The sequence below is a fragment of the Pongo pygmaeus genome, chromosome 9 (assembly GCF_028885625.2).
Source record: "Pongo pygmaeus isolate AG05252 chromosome 9, NHGRI_mPonPyg2-v2.0_pri, whole genome shotgun sequence".
NCBI lineage: Eukaryota > Metazoa > Chordata > Mammalia > Primates > Hominidae > Pongo > Pongo pygmaeus.
The window spans coordinates 134,146,028-134,166,078 of record NC_072382.2 but is presented as its reverse complement, the minus strand read 5'-3'; the positions used below and the strand labels follow the sequence as shown (position 1 = coordinate 134,166,078).

The 20,051-nt window shown below is 44.1% G+C and overlaps 1 protein-coding gene across 7 annotated transcripts in view; it reads right to left on the bottom strand.

The window, feature by feature from the left end:
• Window positions 1-11,190: 11,190 nt before the first annotated feature.
• Window positions 11,191-20,051, bottom strand: part of NTM (neurotrimin) — a 958,823-nt gene continuing 949,962 nt past the window's right edge. For 5 of the 7 annotated variants that reach the window (XM_054439510.2, XM_063671630.1, XM_054439511.2 and 2 more), the window contains 2 exons: window positions 16,717-16,749; window positions 11,191-11,825 (listed from right to left, as the gene is read on the bottom strand). In XM_054439510.2, coding sequence (XP_054295485.1) covers window positions 11,725-11,825; window positions 16,717-16,749 — 134 coding nt within the window. In that variant the 3' untranslated portion in view covers window positions 11,191-11,724. The remainder of the gene's footprint in view (window positions 11,826-16,716; window positions 16,750-20,051) is intronic. The other 2 variants (XM_054439513.2, XM_054439514.2) reach the window with 1 other exon arrangement.

Below are 20,051 nucleotides of genomic sequence, written 5' to 3'. Positions count from 1 at the left end.
CTATTCTGAAGTGAGCAGCATTGCTCAACCTTTCACACTTCTTAACACACATGGAGCATGCATATGTGCATAGCACAGTGGGGCGAATGGACAAAGCTGTTCACAGTTAGATGTCCCAGGCTAAGGGGTTCCAGCTGCCCAGGTTCTGCTCCCTAGGTTTCCTCTAACCCAATTTTTTCATGTTAGGTGCCACAAAAGACATTAGTGAACTCTGGTTTGCAGTTGCAGACTCATTACCACTCAGAAAAGCACTTCCAGAATTTGTTAAGACTCTTGACCCTGTGTCTCCTTGGCTAATTCATGACTTTGGGCCTATCTGAAGTAGTCATTTCAGAGACCTGAGAGTATTTAGAGAGAAATACAATTAAGAAAATGCGGAGTGTGAAAGGCCATGTCTATCCTTACACAGTTATGGAGTGTTTTAAATAAGACTAAGTAAGATGGAGTGTGTGAAAGCATTTTATAAACCACAATGTAAATTTTTATGTTTAATGCTACTACTAGTGCATGACTGATTAGACAGATATTCCTCACTTACTGATTGTAATGTTGCAAATCCCCAAATGTCCAATCCAAACCATCCACATAAAGTAAAATACATGCAAATAGAAGGGCAAGCATTCTATTTTTTCTCCTCTAACACAAGAAAACATTGAGCAGTTTTTAGAAGTGTATGATTCACAAAGAAGAATAATAATGGTCCCTAAAATTAGGAACATCTAGTTCAAACCACCTACAGTAATGAAAATAGGGTGAGTTTAATGCCTTAAAACATCTCACAATAGCAGTTTGGAAGAAATAACTCAGTGACTAAATTTTTAATAGTTACCAGGAAATGTTAAACAAAGGTGGGTTACTCTAATGTAACTTTATCTTTAGTTCTTTTTTTACATAAGTTAAAATAAGATTAATTGGAACCATAAATAATGATGGTAATAAGAATGGTTATAGAGGTCACTACCATCTTTTTCTGAAGTGTTCAATGTATCCTGTATGTGGTGCAACCTTGGAGACAAAGCCTAAAGCAGAGATGTTCAGGGTAGCTCCCCTGACCTACTCCCATTCATTCATTCACTCATTCCTTCACCAAATACTGTATTTCACCAACTCTAAGAGTTGTCAGTTGTAAGATATGCAATTATTGTATATACCACAAGGAAAAGTTGATGTCAATTAAAGTATGACATGCCATTGATTGCAACACACAGCTCCAACTTCAAAGACTTTTAAGTAAAAACACATGCATCTTAGAACCAAATAAAATAATAAAAATAATACTTTTAAAATGTAGTATACCTTAGGGAGTAGGCTTGCAGGTTCAGACAACTGGGTTAAAATCCTGGTTTGACCTCTAGTGACCTTGAGTGCTCCCTAAGTCTGACTTTCCTCACCTGTAAATTAGGGCCAGAGAAGTAGCTTCCTCAAGAGAGAGTTAATTAAATTAAAATAAGTCAAAATCTACAACGGGTCATTGCTTTTTTAAAAAGTCTCACTCCAGAATTACTGTGTGATGAAAGTTCAACAACAGGAAGACTAGCTATGGGGCTGTTCTGGACTAGATAGGGAACTAGTATAGAGCAGTTGGAGCAACAGTGGGGGCTTGAATGAGCAAACAGGACATAGACAAGACACAGATTGGAAATGACAGTTTTCTGATCGGCATGGGGATGGGGAGAGAGAAAGAGAAGTCAAGTGTAAGTTCTAGGTTTTTGGTTTGAGCCCAGTTTGATGGTGCCATTTATGGAGATAAAGCAACTGGGAAGAATTACATGTTCTGTTTTGGATTTACTCCTTTTGAAAGGTCACCAGGGAAGCTTGTTTAGAATACTCATTCCATGGCCCTTCCCATGGAGATCCTAATTCTATAGGGGTCTCCTCCAGTGAGTCAGATGTGCTGCATGAAGTTTTGAAAAGAGTCTAAGTCTTGGAAAACATGGATCCTTCATATTTTAAAAGTTCATTGGTGCATTGTTTTGTGTGAATGTGTGTGTAAAAAAACGCTTTTGTACTGGTTTGAATTCAGCTACATATGTAGTAAAGGCGCCCATACCTGAAAAAAGTAGTAATCCATAGAAATAATATATACGAGAATACATTTGAGGATGATGGATTTCTGTTATGTTATTCTTCCTCCTTTTTTAGGGCCTTTGTATCTGTGGTTACTAAGTTCTTCCTCCCTCTCTCTCTCCCAGTCTGCAGTTAACTCCTCCCCATCTTTGTAGCTTAATGCAAATCTCACCTCATCCAGACACCTTCCTGGTCTCTCAGACAGGCTCCTTGTGCTGAATGTGTTTATAACACCCCATGTATAGCACATTGTGTGTGTGGGATATAATTTTAATATTAACTTTATTCCCTGCTAGATTGAAAACATCTTGGGAGCAGGAAGCATTTTGATTTTGGTCAGCATTTTATCCACAGCACGGAAAAGAGTGCCTGGGTATATGAGGTGCTCAATAAATAGTGGGGAATAAATAAATACATGTGGGTGTTTTTTTAATCCAGTTCCATATGTAATTAATTTTCTCCTCAATGGTGGCAGTTTTTGCTTCACTAATTTTTAGGAGGGTCTTTGGGGACCCTAGGAACAAATGGACCAGAAAGAAGATAAAATGATTCAGAAATACAAGGAAATAGAATTGGACTGAAAAAAGTCCTTACATAGACTTAAATGTCAGCAACAACATAAATCTACTGAATTCCCCTCTTGACTCTCTGTAGATTCCTGATGTTCCAATAGAGTTTTACAGTCCTGATATGAGAGTAGTGCTAGAGGGAGAACTGTCTCCCGCCCGTGTTGGATATGTGCCAGAAACCTCCAGCCATGGGGAAGCTGGAGCTTAATATGACCCACTCCCGTTCCTCAAGGAACTATTGAAGTAATCATCCCTGGGGCTTCCATGGCAAATGTCCTTTTCTTGTGGCTAATCTGGGTTATTCATCAAATGGCTGAAGGTGAATTCATGGGCCTAAGTCCAACCGAGTTTCCAGACTAATTTTCCAAATGGTTCAAATCTACTGATGCAATTCCTAGCACAGAATTGCCTCAGATGTCCATTAAGCCCTTGCCAATGATATAGCTTGTCTATTTCAGGGCACTGTACGTTTAACCCAAGGTGCAGGTAATGCATATTCCCAAGTATAGCCCAACAATATCACATTTCTTTCCTCCAAGTCATAACGTCACTCTCTGAATGACTAATGTAAACTGAGGGGTATAGAATGGCCTTGTGCAACTGAATATTTTTTTCCCAGTTAGTTCTTAGATATCTTGCTTCTTAGGTTATTACTGCAAAGGTAGGCTGTACTGGGGGAAAATAAATGACAGAGAAGAGAAGAGATAATGGGAAATGTATAGAAAATGCTACTAAGGAAATGTAGTGAGCTAGGTTGGTGAGTTATTTAGTCAGAAAGACTTTCTCATTGATAGTTCAGGGGCATGCCTTAACACTGCTGTTTGTTAGGAAATAGGCTATACTGCTACTCACACATTCCAATTTGATCCTCAGTGTTCCGGGAGCTCAGCTTATCCTATGCTGCGGACTCCATTTGACTGATTATTCTTTCATGTTTTTGAAAACAAGGAATGATGAGACATTAATATAAAGCTCCTAGTGTGCCAATATTTAGAGTGATTCTATATGTGGCTGGGCAAAAAGACATGCATGAATGCATAAATGATCCATGGCCAGGGTATCTGAAGTTTTTGTGAAACAACAGTGTTGAGGTGCATGTGAGAAGTGGCAGCAACCTCCTCGCAATGAATTTACTGCCCTTGTGCTGCCATGAGGGAGGGCGATCACTTCTGAGTAGTGAATTACACTGTGGAATCCTGACTTCCTTGCTCAGGACTAGGCTGGGCAAATGGTTTGCCTGACCCTCTTGTGTGCATGCTGTGGTAATGTCGGCTCCATCAAATGCTTAGTAGATGAAAGAAAAAAATGTTTCAGACTTGAGGTGGGGAGCAGCAACTTGTACTCAGGACACAAAGAAGAAAGTGCTGGAGAGAAGGATAGAGCACCTTAACATTCTGGAGCCCTGACACAAGGGAGTGTTCCCTGAATTAGGTGTTATTAGATCAAATGTCCTGACTACCTTGAGCCTAATGGGCATGGGAAAACAGTGCTGATTTGATTTTCTTCACTCTTTGTAACTACGAGCTCTCTGGTGGACAGCAAGAGTTGGTATCACTAGTTACTATAAATAAAATACAAACTTGTTTGGTTTTATCTAAGCTGGTGTAATTGTCAGAGGTAGAAACATATGCCAAGAGGAGTCTGTCAGCAGAAAGAGTTTGGGGCAAAGATCTTGTGCAGTTAGATCATTACAGGTTTGATTCCCAAAGGATTAGATTCAGTCCGTATGGAACTCCCTGGGGGATTCAGAAGGATGCCCTAGTTGTTGTTTATTTAGTTAAAAATTAAAGCCTGTAGGACACAATTCTTACCAATTATATTTGAGAAATGTAAGCAGCCTATGAGACAAATCTAAGGTGAAATTTCACAGCAGGGGTTCTTAACACTGGGGCTCAATAGTGAGTTTTAAAAGGTCACAAACCAGCGGAACCTATGTAGAACATTTTGTGTATTTATACTTCAGTGTCTGTGTTTTTTATTCAGATTCTGAAGGAACAGCCTTACATCCAAGGTGTCAGGACCATAGCCTTTCAATCTGTATGTCATGTCAGAAACAAAGGGCTTTTCCAACCAAGTCCAGTGTGAATAGAGATATCGCCTATATAGCTCCACAAAGCCAACACCACATAAAGGTTTGGCCTTGGTTTGAATTGTATAATTTTATTAGTTACGGAAATAGATACAAACTATGGAAGCATGCAGGTGGAGACCCAGAAGATTTCAGATCTCGGGAGGCCTTCTGAGATCATCTTGTCCAACATTCATTTCATTGATGGGGAAACTGAGGCTGGGAGGTGCAGCAGCCTGCTGCAGGTCCCCTAGCAACCCAAGGCTGGGTTTGGATGGAAAAGCATCTCTTGGCTGCCTGCTTTATATTATCTGTACTCTATCTATCTCTGATCATCAGGAAAATAGGAAGACATCGGTATGCAATGAGAGCACATGCTACCTCTAGTATTCCAATCTGACTGTGTTTTGCTGAGAGCCTGTCTAGGAATGGTGCTCCCTGTGACCAGTGAGCCGGGAGCCAAGACCTCAGTTCTTCTCTCTGAGATCCTACTTGTAGCATCACAGAAGACATTTGATGCACGTCTATGCAGATGTCTCGCACTTAGATACTCACTGACAAGTTTTAACTGTCTGGGTGACTTTTATATTTTCTCATTTTATTTTCATTTTTCCTGCCTGTTAAATTGTAATATGAACACTTAGAGAAAAAGGAATTTTGTATTTGACAGACAGCGTCTGTTGCCACAGATCTTAGCTCCTTTTCGAGTAGCCAAACACAAATGAGAATTATGGACACTGGCGAAAGTGACATGGTGTGGGGTAGAATCATTTATTTTATTTTCATTTCTCTTTCTCCGGCATCCTTCCACAAGAAGATGAGGACCCCTCATCCACATGTACACTCTGCAGTCTGGGCTCCTCTTCCTGGCATCTGTCTCACTCTTACAGTTAGTCTAGTGCAGGAGGTACAGCTTGATGGCTCTGTCTGACCTTCCATCAACTCTGAAAGTGAACCTTCAGAAGAAATCAAAGCTGAAGAGGGTGGTTGGGCACAGGCACTTGGGGGAAGGGACCAGGGCTCACCGGTCTTCCAACCCCACACTCTTTCTGCTCCAACCGCACACTTTGCCCTCTTCCTCTTACATCCTCAAGCTCTTCACAGAGGGGTTGGAAATGAAGCCCAGAGTCTAGGGGCAAGAGAGGAGAGTGAGGAGGACTCAATGAACTTGGAATTCAGCCAAAAATACACAAATATGTCCAATGAATGCATGTACACTTCTGGATCCTTGATTGTAATGGTCAGGATGATGAGAAATCATTGTGAACTATATCTAGAGACCCCTCTTTTCATCACTACTTCTTGTTATTTTAAAGATGAATCTTAGGAATAACAAGTGTCATCTGTTTTGAAGAATTAAATAATTACAGTAAATACTACACACACACGTACATGCACACACACAAACACATACACACACACTCTTACTGAAAATTCTGAGAATTTTGCCTACTCCCAACATCTTTTACTTTCCTAGACTTTAGGATGTGTGACAGTTTATTCTCTCTTGTTTTACTTGTGTCATATAGAGGGCAGCTTGGGGCTAACATCATTTCCTGTTCCAGAAAAAGCTACTGTCTTTTATTAAGCAATGCTTCTTTCCAAGTGCTGCAGCATCCATCCCTCAAGTTTTCCTTAAGGAGCCACTTCAAATATCTGCAGAAATGGCAGTTAGGATCATGCATTTTATCTTCTTATGAACCATTCTGGAAACAGAGACAATGCATTGGCTGCGGATCTTGCCCACATTCACACTTTCAATTTTCATTTATCAAAAAATACTGCTTCCCCAATTTTTCCTTGCAGAAATCTTATAAAACCTAAAATCACTTAATTATTGAATTCTAAAGCTAGATGGAACATTAGCAATCTTCCATCATAACATCTTATATAAAAGATAAGGAAAGGGAAATTCAACTAACTAGTGATAAAATCTGGACTACAGCCTAATTCTACTGATTAGCAATTCAATTCTGTATCCAAAATATCAGAGTGCTATTCAGAAATGCCACAGTTCAAGATTCACTGGAAACAAGGTAAGTGCTATGGAAACTCCAGGAAGTTCTAATCAAACAAATGTACTGAGAGAGGAATGATTCATTTTCAAATAATGTTAACAATGCCTAAAATATTGAAATAAACTCATATACTCTCACATCATGCCAAGAGAAGGGATCCAAGTTATTCGGAGGCTTGCATGGGAGAAAAAAATCAACACTCAAAAAATGAAAGTCAGCCCAGGTCACCTCCATAAAGGATAACACACCAAAATGCCTCAGACATGAATTGTAAGAATGGATCTTAACTCGAGCTCAGGAATTAGGGAGCCTTTTCTATAAACAGTGTCTGTTTCTAACAACATAATAGGTACATGATGGCGAAGGTATGGTGTTATCGAAAACAGAAAAATCTGAATGAGAAGGCAGAGACTCAGAGAGCTCAGCTATTCACAAGTCATGGGGATATTAATTTGCATTTATAGCCTTGAAGGTGGATAAAGTTGGACACTCATGGAAATAGTGCCTGAATTGAGAAAAGAGAGAGGAAAGAATTGATACTTTAGAATGGCTTGTTTGAGCAGTTATGGGATGACAAAGGAGACATACTCTGCACTCAAGTCCCAATGAGCAAGTTCTGAAACAAATTATCTCTGGGATTTGGTTTAAAATTTTTTTAAAATGCTGGAAAGAGGTAATACTTCATTGCTGCATCAGATACCACTAATCTCAATTATTTTTGACTGCTTCTCTGATGAAGGGTAAGCGACTGGTGTGTGCATGTGCATTTGCCAAATAGTAGCACAAAGGCATGCAGTTTTCCACATCCATCCTTTAGCATATATTCTTCTCTTTAGTGAGAAGTACCTCAAATTTTTACCATTGTGGAAATAGAAAGTCCTTACAAATGTGAAGTGAACCCATATTGCATATTTTAATTAAACAACTCCATTCATTAGATTCCTATAATTGATTAGTGCTGCTGTCTTTGGTTCCAAACTCACAGTTCAGGAGGTGTAAGATAAAGATGGAGTCAGTGCAGTGAAATGTGCTGAACCTCAATTAAATTTTAGTGTTAATTCATTTGCTAACTTATTTCCAGCTTGAACAACAATAGCTGTCATTCGTCATCACTGTCATCATCACCATCCACAGCAACAAAAACAAACATTTGTGGATTGTCAGCCATGAATATGCTTGGTACATCCCACTGGTCAGACAGCAGTCCTTGGATGAGTATTCTCAATGCTTCAGGTTAGACATCTGGACCCACTGTGTACAAGCCTTGATGAGGGAATATTTAGCAACAGAAGCAGAAGAGCCACTGCACATTTGCATGGCTGGGAAGGAGTAGATATTCCACTGAAGGAAGAGAGATGTGATTCTACAGAAGTATTTGGCTAGAGTGGCTAGGGACTGTCCATCCCTCAAAATCCACCTTGCATTCATGAGATGCTCATGCCAGGGGACATCCTAATATTAGGGGTAGTGGAGGAATCCTAAAGTATGGCAGTGACTTATCTCTGAATCACAAGGGGTCCAGTATACTTGGAATCCAGGCCAACCTGTAGCAATTGTCCTCCATCATCAGTGCCTGTACCAAGACAAAAAAAAATCACTACAGGCTCTATTCAGGGTGGTTTTCTGTGCTCATTCTGATGAACATTCTCTTACCAAGCTCCCATTTCCAGAAAAGGTAGGTTTGTGACTTGTCCCTATAAGCTCCTTTCAAAGCCATGTCCTCCTAGATGGAATTCTATATCTGGTTGAAGACCTGGGAGGCAGAATACCCTTTCCTGTGGTGCCCACGTTTCCTCTGAAGACTGAAACTCAGCAGACTGAGGCTCACACAGCAAACTTAGCAGAAGGTGAGAGTAAGCTCCTCTTGAAGCAGGATAGGGAGGGCTCCTATCTGGTGAACTCATCAATCACAGTAAAACTGGTTCAACAAAGAATGTGCTCTTGCATAACCAGGGCTCTAAAGATCCACAAGGCAAGAAAACTATTGAGTTGGCAAGTAGGTAAAATTAAGTCCTCATCAGTGCCCCTTACAAAGTTGGTTCTGACTCAGCACTCTCTCCTGGGAGGGTAATGACAGTGATTTGAAGCACGATTAGCAGTAGCAGATATTACTAATGTCTACTGGTGGCCATCTAGTAGATATTGGTAGATATCTACTAGTACATAGTAGATGTGAAAGATAAGATAAAGCTCCCATTCAGACAAAGGTTGTGTGCACTGTGTTCTGTCTCAGCCAAACCTCAGAACTGCCTCTTTGCAGGTGCCTTGGCACATGGAATTCAGAGGTGTTTCTGGGCTCCAGTTTAGGAATATGGAGCTCACCTATCTTTTCCCCACTCTATTCCAGTAAGCCATGCTTTGCATCCAAACCCTCAGGCCAGTGTCTGCTGAGGTGCTGGGCATGGGAGGGTTAGTCAATCCCACCCACCCACTTTCATTCTAAGGAGACTCAAAGCCCCTCCTCTTTCACGGTTCCTGGACATAGGGAGGGATAAACACCAGTGCAGCCAAGATTCCTGAGGCTTGGCCAGGTAGTTCCAGACCTTGCTGCCAGGAAAAACTTGGGGCATCTGGGACGTGGGTGGGGCTAGGGGTGAAAGGGTAGAAGGACACAAAGAAAGGTGAAGTCAATAACTTTCTTCAGTCTTGCCGGAAGCAACTGGAAATGACACAGCTCCGTCCCAGTCCTTCCTGGTTCCTCTCAGGTGAAGGTGACCTGGAAACGCAAGTGCCGTCATTCCTGAGTGTTTTGGCTCGGACCCATTTCTGTCTCTCAGTTCCTCTTATGTGGCTAGAGGTGAGGTTTGGAGGTTGGGTTTGGAGGACTGGTTGATGGGAGAGTATTTAAAACTAAACACAATGTTTCAAGCTGGCTTTCTGTTTTGTTTTTTTGCAGGGAGATTTCTTTTGGCTCTCAGGGGTTTTCTTGTTTGTTTTCCATGACAGTGACTTTCTGCTGCCTGCCAGAAATAATTGGGCCTAAAGTCTTCTCCCTGACTAGACTTGACCTTTGCCCACTTGTGTGGTAAGATGTTTGAGCACAAGCAGGATGCTGGCAGCCCTGGCCAGGACCTCCTGAAGGCACTGAAAATGCAGTCCCTATCAATCAGTCAATCAGACCACACCCTCACTTACTTTGCCCCTGTGCGGGGATGGAGGAGGTCCCACGTCCTTCCTGTTTGTCATCTCAGCACTTGCCACCACTCCATCCCAGGAGTGTTTAAGAGCCCATCCTCCCCCATTCTTCAAACCTGAGCCAGGCAGGCTGTGCCCCCGCCCAGCTGTAGAATGACGTGACACACCAGGTGAAGAGGGACATGGAACACTTTTTAATGTCAAGTCAGAGACAACCCCACCCTCCCGGATCCCCCAATCCCCCTTTCCCTCATCACATCCAGGACCCCTCCCCAAGGACTCTCTGGTTCCCAGACTTTCAAGGGAGGGGAAAAAAAAGATTACCTAAAAATTGCATTTTCTTCTCTTTCATACACACTCACACAAAGGTGGGAAATTAAATAAAATAAACCAAGAGGATTAAACTCTCCAGTGGTCACAAAGGCATCAGAGATTCCCATAATGGGCTAAAGCAAGTGGGTACTGACGGTTCTGCTTGTTCAGCTGCTTGCTGTCTGTTAATGCCACAGGGCAGGATGGAGAAAGCGGGGCCACCTGGGGTGGCCTACGCGCAGAGCCACACCTGGAAAGATGCTGCGCCTGGTATTAGTCAGTTTTTTGTTTTTTTTTTTTTATCTTTTCACTTTTTATAAATGTCTCTGACATGTAAATAACCCAAGAAAATAAAAAGGCAGGAGCTGATTACACAATTACCAGTAAACTCTATCATCTTTTAGAAGATCAACACACAGCTAACGCCATATACAGCATGCAGTAATGTCTGAGAAAGGACCCTGCGGAGAAATAAAATGGCTAGAACTCTAACAAAAAAAATATATGTATATATATACTGTATAATATATGTCATCAAAAGAAGCATAGCCAACAAACCCAAGATACAGTGCAGATCACCTTTCCATTTCTAAACAGTGTGTAGAGAGCATAGTATTGTCTGCATGAGATGCCAGAATCGGGAGGAGTCTGTAGCGCTGGTGGAGATGTTGGTTAAATCGGATGTATTTTTTGGTGGATATGCCAAATCCTCACCAGGTGATTAGTGCCTGGTGTGTGGTCCACCAGTTGTAAACCTAGTTAAGAAGTATACTATTCATTTTTACTGTTTAACAAACATACTTCTCTTCACCCTTCTCAGTTGTATTTTTTTAGTTTTGTCTTGTTTTTGCAGTAAGTTCTAGACTCATATCAGAAAATATAATTAATGAAATTAATAATGAATCAGAATCCCTTGTTATCCATGATGTTCATGTAGTCAAATGATTAAAAAAAAAAAAAGTTTAACGGTATCTTTTGTGACTGTTGTTTGTGGGACTGTTGTTGCTGTCAGACAGTCTTATTTTGTTTCCTTTTTCTTTCTTGCTCTGTCTTTTTATTTCACGTTTCACAACACACACCGCGGTGGCACAGTCTACCAAAGTGCCCGCAGCGCCACGCTTGGGCCGGAAGGTCTCACTCTGTTCGTCTCTATGGACTGATTGAATTTGGGATGGCCAGCTCCAGAATGTTTTCCACGTGGCGGCACTCTGTGGGCAGAGCGGCTGAGCCCTTGCCCACACTGGCACCAGAGAGGTTGCACGATGCAGCTTGCAGTGGGTCCAAGCCGGGTGTGCTGTGTTCTTCCCGTTTGGGAAAAGAAAGAAAACTCCATTTTACCTAAATATCTGCAAGGCAATTTTCAATTTCTTTTTTGAAACTTTTTTCCCCCCAAAGTATTCTTTGTTCCCCTCCCTCAAATTTCTGTCCCATGAGGCTGTGTTTCTTCTAATTTCATTTGTATATATCTGATTGGTTGCTGTCGGTGTTGCCATTGCTGTTGTGTTGGTGGTGGTGGTGGCGGCAGCCTTTCCCGGGTGGGGAAGTGGCACTCACATCAAAATTTGAGGAGCAGGTGCAAGACCAGAAGAGGCAGCAGCCAGACGCAGCCTGCCCTCCTCAACGTGCCGTTGCTCACCTCGCTGACGGCGCCTGGACCTGTGGAGAGAACACACTCGCCGTGAGTGGTCTGGGAGAAAATGGAAGGAAAGCCCGGTGGTTGCCTGGTCTGCTATCATTCGGCCTTGCCCCTGGTGAGTCATCCCTCTAAGTGAAACACGTGGTGTTCCAGCCCCAGCATTAGAAGTGAACATTCTATGGTCCACATCCCCAGGTCACACACACTATATAACAGGAAGCCTTCCCCTGCAAGGAGAGAACATGAGGCTCAGGTTAAAGTATCCTGGGCCTTCTTCCTTACTGTTTCATAACATGCAAAGGCCATGGCTCAGGCTCAAATTCAAGAAGAAAGTGGCAGATTCATTAATATCCTACCCAGAGCTTTAATAAAGTCAGACTACTGTGCTGAGTGCCTCATCACCCATCCACTTCTGAGCACTGCCTGCCTGAAATACTCACCCGCCCTCCAGCTGCTTGGCCTGTGGCTCAGAAAAGAACCTGTTGGACAAAACAATCTGTCTGCCTGCTGCTTCTGCTGCCTTAGGCACAGAGGCCATCCTGCCAATCACTCTATCTCAGGGCAGGGCACCTGGGTTCCACCTGGAACACTTGACTTCTTCCCCATCTGGATGGGGTAAGAGCAGATGCAGCTCAAGGATCACATGCCTGCAAGGCCAAAGCCAGCCCACATGGATGGAGGTGAGTCAAACAAAGGAAGAGGAAGCCTTCCTGTTCATGTGGATAGAGCTGGAGATCAATGAGGACACTGGGATGCAGAACCTGCCCCAGTGTATGTCCTTTGGTGGGGCAGTGGGGGGGCACCTTTTCCTAGGAGGCACACACTGACATGGCCTGCAAACAGATACTCTTTGAGATGGAGACAAACACAGGAGGCAGGAGAACTGCAAGGCAGTACGGCTCCCCAGCAGCTTCCCTATTGTTCTGAAACATACGTTTTCTGGCTACCTCGGCCCTTGTGGCCAAGAAACCCCATGACCAGTGGAGCTTTGATTTCTGTAGAGTATATAAGTTTGGATGCCCAGATGAATTAGGTACTCAAGGAACCAGGCCACCTCCTCAGACTGGACCCGCTCTGGCATACTCTGTTGCATTGAATTTAATAGAGGTATTTAAAGCTGGTGGCCTCACTAAGTCCATGTCCTCCTGGATGAGGGAATAAGGAACAAAGCCAGAACCTGCCTGCCTGACTTGGATGCTCATCATTGGAGACCTTTCTAGCTAAAACAAATCAAAATCAAAACAGGCTTCTCAATTCCATGTGGGATTATTCCATCAAGTCTAGAACTCCTGGCTTGGAGGCAACGCCCATATGATTTTATGTCTTGGCCTTTTGGGATAAATCCCTAATTTGGGGGCAGTGGCTAAATAGGTAGCCACGAGATTGAAATGCAACAGGTCATCAACCTCATGTTTCCCTAGTGTCTGATTCGCAGTATCCCTAAGGCCGGAACTTCTCAGAGGTGCAGATCCCCATGCTGAGAAGCCCAGGGGATACTTACTTATTCTCTCTACCCTGCGTTAAGGAGAAAACACAAAAACAAAGGCATCCATGCTAGGATACAGGTGACCAAGGAGCACTCCTGTAAAGCTCCCACGGATTTACATTTCAACCCAGAAATGCTTGTCATTTAGGATCGGTCACTAACTGGTTGTGTCTTCTAGAATCTAACTACTATGTGTCCACAAAAACCATCACCAGACGTTCCCCCTTTGTAGATGCTCACTCTGTTATCTACACACCACATTCTTTGGAATCAAAGGAGAGAAGCCTCCGCCGGATGCCTTCAAGGGTGAGAGATTATGTTTCTCTGCTCTGCGTAAGTCCTTCCCCTCTGGGCAACTCCAAGATTCTTCCCACCAAGGCCCTTGTCTGTGCCTGAGGCTGAGGACTCTGAGACGACAAGGGTGGTTCTGAGTCCATGTGGTCCAGCAGGCCTTTATGGAAGCCAGGTCGAATGTTTTGCCTCAACAGAGTCAGGGGTCACATTCTATCTTCATATGCGTGGATCACACAGTACAATTCCATACGTGTCCTGCACACTGGAGTCCTGAACTCCCGGCAGGGGACACAGCTGTCAGCACACTGCTGTGCCTCTTTCATCCCTTGTGCTCTCCTGAACATCTACACACATCTTTGAAACCCACTTCCCGTTCAATTCCCGCACACTCCCACCTCCCGTCTTCCGCTCCCTCCCTGTGACTAAGAAGATGCCTTGGGTAAGAGCTGGAAAACAAGTGCCGCTTCCCTGCACTGAGGTGTTCTCTCCTCTCTTCTGCACTCCCTCCTTGCAGCCTGACCAGCCAATGGAAGCCTCCAGGGAGGAGAATGCCACAGCCAGGTGTTCAGCCCAGCAGGGGCCTGGTGCGGTTACCATGTAAGGGAATGTTGAAACCTTGTTTCCAGGCTGGGGACTCTGCAGCTCGGGAGACGACCGAGAGCGGGCCAACACCCCCTGTGGCAGATCTCAATGGCCCTGTGGCTATGCCAGGTGCTCTCCCTGGGTGCCTGTGTTTGGTCTCCTTGCTACGCCCCTCAGAGTTCTTTTGTGGATCTGCTCCATGCTGGGAAGCACCACAGAGAGCTTGTAAAGACGAGTCCTCACCTGTTGTGTTAGAAAATTCTTCCTATGGAAGACAGAAAAAGGCCACCAAGTGCCTGCCAGCCATTCTCTTGCTTGTAGTATATCTGGGAAAAGCCTGAGCGGCCCCTCTGAAGCTCTCTGTCTCCATCTCAGGCTGGTGAGTGGCTGGCACTATGTGACCATATCCAGTCTGCACAGCCCACCCCACAGGTACATGCACTCGCCACCCCCAGAACCTGTCTCTTCAGCACATCCAGGACACCAGACCTGGACCAAGCTGGACAGAAGGAGAAGGAAACAGGGGTAGCCCCGAGGCAGGGGCATTCTCTCAAAGGAGACAGCCTCTCAAAGGAGACAGTCTGCACCATCTCATCTTTCAATTCCCAAAAATGTTCACCAATTGGGCCTTGCCACCTGTGGCCTTGACCCCTGGAATTTATTCTTTATGCTAACTCCAGGTGATGTTTCTACCCCAAATCGATCATGATCCTCATTTATTTGAGGCCAACAGGTTAGCACCAAGCCCAGCTTCTCAGTAGACCGAGCACTACATTTCGTGATGCGCCTGCAGTCTGCATCCTTGGTGTCTCTTCTTGCCACACCTAGTTTGGTACCCTTGCCCCTTGCCACATAACCACATGTGTGCACACAGGGGCGGGTCTTTTTTCCCCACCCTCACACACTCTCCCCTCTGTCCGAAATATGCCTCACCCATATCACTCTTATTCTTCATTCCAGCTCCTCTTCCAGAATTCAGGCACCTCTTGCAGGCAGCCTTCTCTGCCTTGCTCAGTGCCATACACATCCCACTAGTAAAATACTTACCACCCTGTGTCATAATTCTCTTTGCCTAACTTATTTGTATTTCCTCCTCTGTCCTCTGTGCAGTAAGTTCCTTAAGAGCAGAGTCTGTATCTCATTGGCCCGTGGCAGGTATTCAACCAATGTTTGTTGAAAGAAGGAGGGGGCATTGCCACTCATGCTGACATATCCACATTTATTTGTCTTTGTATTTTACTTTTGCTTAAAATTATTCGTGAAGAAAAAACAAAAACTTTTTTTGTACCTTGCACTCTGCTTTACCTCAATTTCTTCTTCCAAATACCTTTCCTCCCCTTTTCTTACTATATCCAATACAAGTTACTGAGAATTCCTGTGGCTGAGTATCTACATAGAAGCAAAGCCATGTCAGTTAGGATTTCAGATAGAGCGCTTGCATTTGGAAAGCTATCACCACACCTTAATGACACTCATGTAGGAGATGAGAATTATTATCTCCCTTTCTAACATGTGGAAACTGAACTTCAGGAAGCTTAAGTGTCTTTCCCAAGTCTCTTGACTTCTGTCTTCAAATGCAACTATCTTCCCACTATCTCAGAGATGCATCTTCAGAGAATAAAGAGAAGAGAGTGTGGCTGCATGGCCTACTCCACCTCGGCACAGGTTAAGGTGAGAACCGCAGGCGTGCCGCTGGCCTGCTTCCCACAGGCCATTCCACACTGAATGAATGCTATGTGGAAGGATTCCACGAGATGAAGACCTTAGGTCCAGGCGGGCGTGGACCACAGCACCCTGGGATCAAGGCCCTCTCAAAGCCAGTGCTGGCCAGAGTGACAGCTCAGCCCATCTGCCTAGTGACATGGGCCATGCAGATGAGGCCTCCATTCTTCATTCAGCCACGCCTCCACTCCACAGTGAATGTCTTTATTGCCTCTATCTCATTAGAGAGCTGCGGAGGCCTAAAGAGACTAATTACCAGGACAGTTAGGGTCCCAGAGAACCGTGATGAGTGTCAATTATCCATCGGAAACATCTGGCAGGAATGAAAGCTTCAAATAAGATGCATTTTATTCGTAGCCAAGTGACTCACCCAAGAACCTCCCCCTTCCTCCCATCTTCCCCTCCCCTTGCCACTTCCCTTCCAGCTCCAAGTTAGAGAGATAGAAAGAATGGTGCAAGCAAGGGCAGCATGCAGGGCCAAGGTCTGAGAAGATCGCTGCATTAGAGCATCTGTGTGTGAGGAAAGAGGCAGGCCTGGTGCAGAGGAGCCCAGAGATGGAGCTATTCTGGGCACTGACAGGTGTTCATTAGTGCCACCAGCAAAGAGAAGTTAGGCTACTGCAAGTGGGATCTACCCAGGAAGGATTGGATGTCCTTGAGGATGGGGTTAATCTAAATTGACACGGAGATGGTTCAAGGTTGGGGGAGGGTTCCCTCTGCGCTGCTTCCTGGAGTTAGCTCAGGAAAGAAGGCATCTGGGAGGAAGGTGAAGAGTTTTACATACCCCACACCCACCAAGGCAGCAGCTGTCTGAAAAATATACAAACCTTTCCAAGGGGTCAGGGCTGTAGTTTTCACTTCTAAAAGAAATTAAAAACAAGCCACTGTTAAGGTCGAAAGCAGATGGAGATGCTCACTTTGCCCTCAGATGATTTCAGGAAGAAGCTGGCGCTCCTGGCGCAGCAGTGTCCCTGGGCCTCTTGCCTGTGTCTCTTGCTGTCCTGACCACTGCCCAGCCCTCCTATGTGACCCCCCTCTGGTTTTCCGGTTTACTTGGGCAGCCAGTTGCCTCAAGAGGTGAGCAGGTGGCTGGGGAAGGATGTGAACGACAGTCAGATTGGACCACAGACGGAAGCAGAGCCAAGATGTCCGCCTGATTTTAGCAGGTGACACAGCTGTGCTTTTGGAGCCTGAGACACCAAACTAAATCTCCTTTGTAGAACAACTTACTTTCTTTGGTCATCAGGCTATCCTCTAATTAGCTGAAGCCTGTAGGCCTTACATATAAAGTTGATTGCTACATATGGATTTATACTACAGCATTTGAATGTAGGTACTCATGCTGTATTTGAAATGCAAAAGTTTGACTGGCATTTAGCTATGCATTTAGAAACACTGGTGAGTTTGCTTCCACGTTCCAGAGGAGCCCAAACCATTGACATTTGACTTTTCTTGATGAGTTGGACAATACCAAGCTGGTCCCACAGGACTTCATCTCTCTGGGGCAGCCTGCGGCTATGACCCACTCCCGTGCTACTACAGTTGCACTTGCTGGGACCTCCCTGTAGAAATGCTGGGAGGCTGGCCCCTCTCTGCTGCCTAGACTGTGAAAGATCTCCATTTCACTAGCTTCAACTCTCAGAACAACCTACAGAGTCTCTCCACCTTTTCTGTGCATAGTAGATGCTTTGTTTGGCCTGAATTTGGAATGATCTCTAATCTTTTACTTCCCTCTTTGTTGTTCACCCTGGATACAGACAGGATGGGAAATGGCACTAAAGCTTTTTGCATCAAAGTGATACCTTTGGAGTCTGTGTTCTCTGTGCAAAGGTCCTCGCATACAGAAAGACAACCTAGATATAACTCATCCCAAATGCAACTAAAACATTTGCTCAAAGTCAGATGAATACACACCTGTGCATTCACGCCCTGAATCTACTCTTTAAAATCACCTGACACATGATATCCCTCTTGATTTAAGTGGGCATTAGCGACCCTGAGAAGCCACCCTGAAGGTACAAAGAGGGAAAGCGTTTATCTAAAATCAATCAAAAGTTTTGTGATTGAGAAAATATCTGATGTACAGCAGGATGGTAGGGAAAAGCCAGGGGTGATGATGCCATGTTGCCTGTGCATTTAACAAGGATGGTCCCTTGAAGGGCTTGCTGGAACCCAGAAACAAGTTCAGGAGCTAAGGAGGGGGAGGGGCTATTTTCATTAATTGTCTTATTTAGGTACGAGTGATTTTTGAGCCTCTCTGTGCCAAGAAAAAAAGATAACTGGAAGGAGGAAGGATGGACTGAAGACAGACTTGGGGAGATAAAGTAATCATAAAACTTTTACCCCCAAACCACAAGCAGTTTTGGGGGGCTCATCCAGAGAGTGATGGGCGTACTGGTTCAGACTGTGCTGGAGGAAGGACACAGGAAGAGCCTTCACCTGGCAGTTGAGACTATCAGAAAGAAGAATGCATTGAAAGCACAAGTTCCTGCTGAAAATACCAGAGGTTTTCTATAAACAAAGACCCCCCCAAAAAAAGTTCAGCTTAATTATTCCATCCAGATGGGGTTTTTTTCTCTTCCTCTACATCTCCAACACACACTACTTGAAAGATGGCCAACTCTTTTTAGTGTCCACATAGGTAAAGAAAATTTGATACTCATCCTTGACTGTAGCTAGAACTCATCCTTGGGCTTTTCAAGGTAGCAGTTGTTCAACCCTTCCAGTCAACTAGAGGGTCCTTTTGATCCCACTTCTAGCCCACCACAGTGAGGTGGAAATGCCAGGATATTTTCGTATATACTCTAAACCCATCATGCTCATTCCAGTCCACCCCTCTTGCTTTGGTACTAAGGAGAAGGTGCACATGCTGGCACTGTCCTCTGTGCCATGCTTGACATGCTTCTGTCCAGTGTGTGTTGTGTCCCACTTCCAGAAGCAGGAGCCTTGCTTGAGCCACCAAAGCTAGTCCTGGCCATAAGCTCAAGTCTTTGAGTAACATTTTGACTATCAGGAACATAAACTATCCCTGAAAATTCAAGCTTGTCAAGCATGCGTTTTCCACACCAAGACTTCAACTGAAATTTAATTGATCTCTTTGTTAACGGTATATTAACAACAGGTCAGGGAGGGTGGGAAAATATGTTGAAAAGAAAGAAAGAAAAAGGATGGAAGGAAGTAAGAAAGAAAGGGAGGGAGGAAGGAAGAGAAGGAGGGAGACAGGAAGGAAGAAAGGGAGAGAGGAAAGGGGAGGGGGGAAAGAAAAGACAAAAAGAAGAAAACAACAGTAAAAAGAACCCTCCCACCCCATCTCTAAGTCAATATTCAATGTCTGCTCAATCCAGAAAGTTATATTTTTGCCAGCAAAGCCAATTTGGCTGAATCTGAGTGTCCAGGTAAGCAAAGGGCTGTTGTCTGGCTCTAGTGGGCAGAGGAGGGCTGGTTTCATGTGAAGACAGATATACAAATCTTCTAGCAAGAGGGTGAGGGAATTTTCTTTCTTTTGTGCTTTCTGTTATCTAGACACACATATACCATAGAAATGCTTAACCACTGGATGGCTTGACCTAATTAACTGTCTTTAATCCTCTGCAGGGAAGAACTAATAATCTCTTCTGCTGCAATTGTTTCCTTCTCATACACAGAGTTTACTTTAGTCCCCCATTCTTTAATAAATTGCTTTGATGGTCACTGTGAGGTTTACAGACATTAATCAGCCAACCTTTCCCAGCCCACTGATACCATCAAATCTGACTTAATGCCTAGGAGATAAAAGACAAAGGGCCAGTGGGTGGAAAATGAACAGCTACGGAGCCGCTGAGTTTGCACTGTGGCCCGAGTGCACTTTACTGTGCAGAAGTTCAGTGAGGGATGGTGGAACATCCTTGAGTCCTTATTTATCACTGTGAGAGTCCTGCACCACCAAATATTAATAGGAGAGGTGACATGCAATCTGTTTTGTTTGCAGAAGGGAAGCAGAAAAATATTTCGATGGCAGCAGAAAATGCTGAGGAAGAACGAAATTCTCTTATCAAAATACTTCTAGTCCATCCAGATATTAGTTAGCAAAATAGCTTTGAACTTCTCTTAAAGCCAAGTGTACTCTGTCAGTGGAAATCCATGCATTCATATAAATCTTTCCTGGTATTTCTGAGGTAAGGTG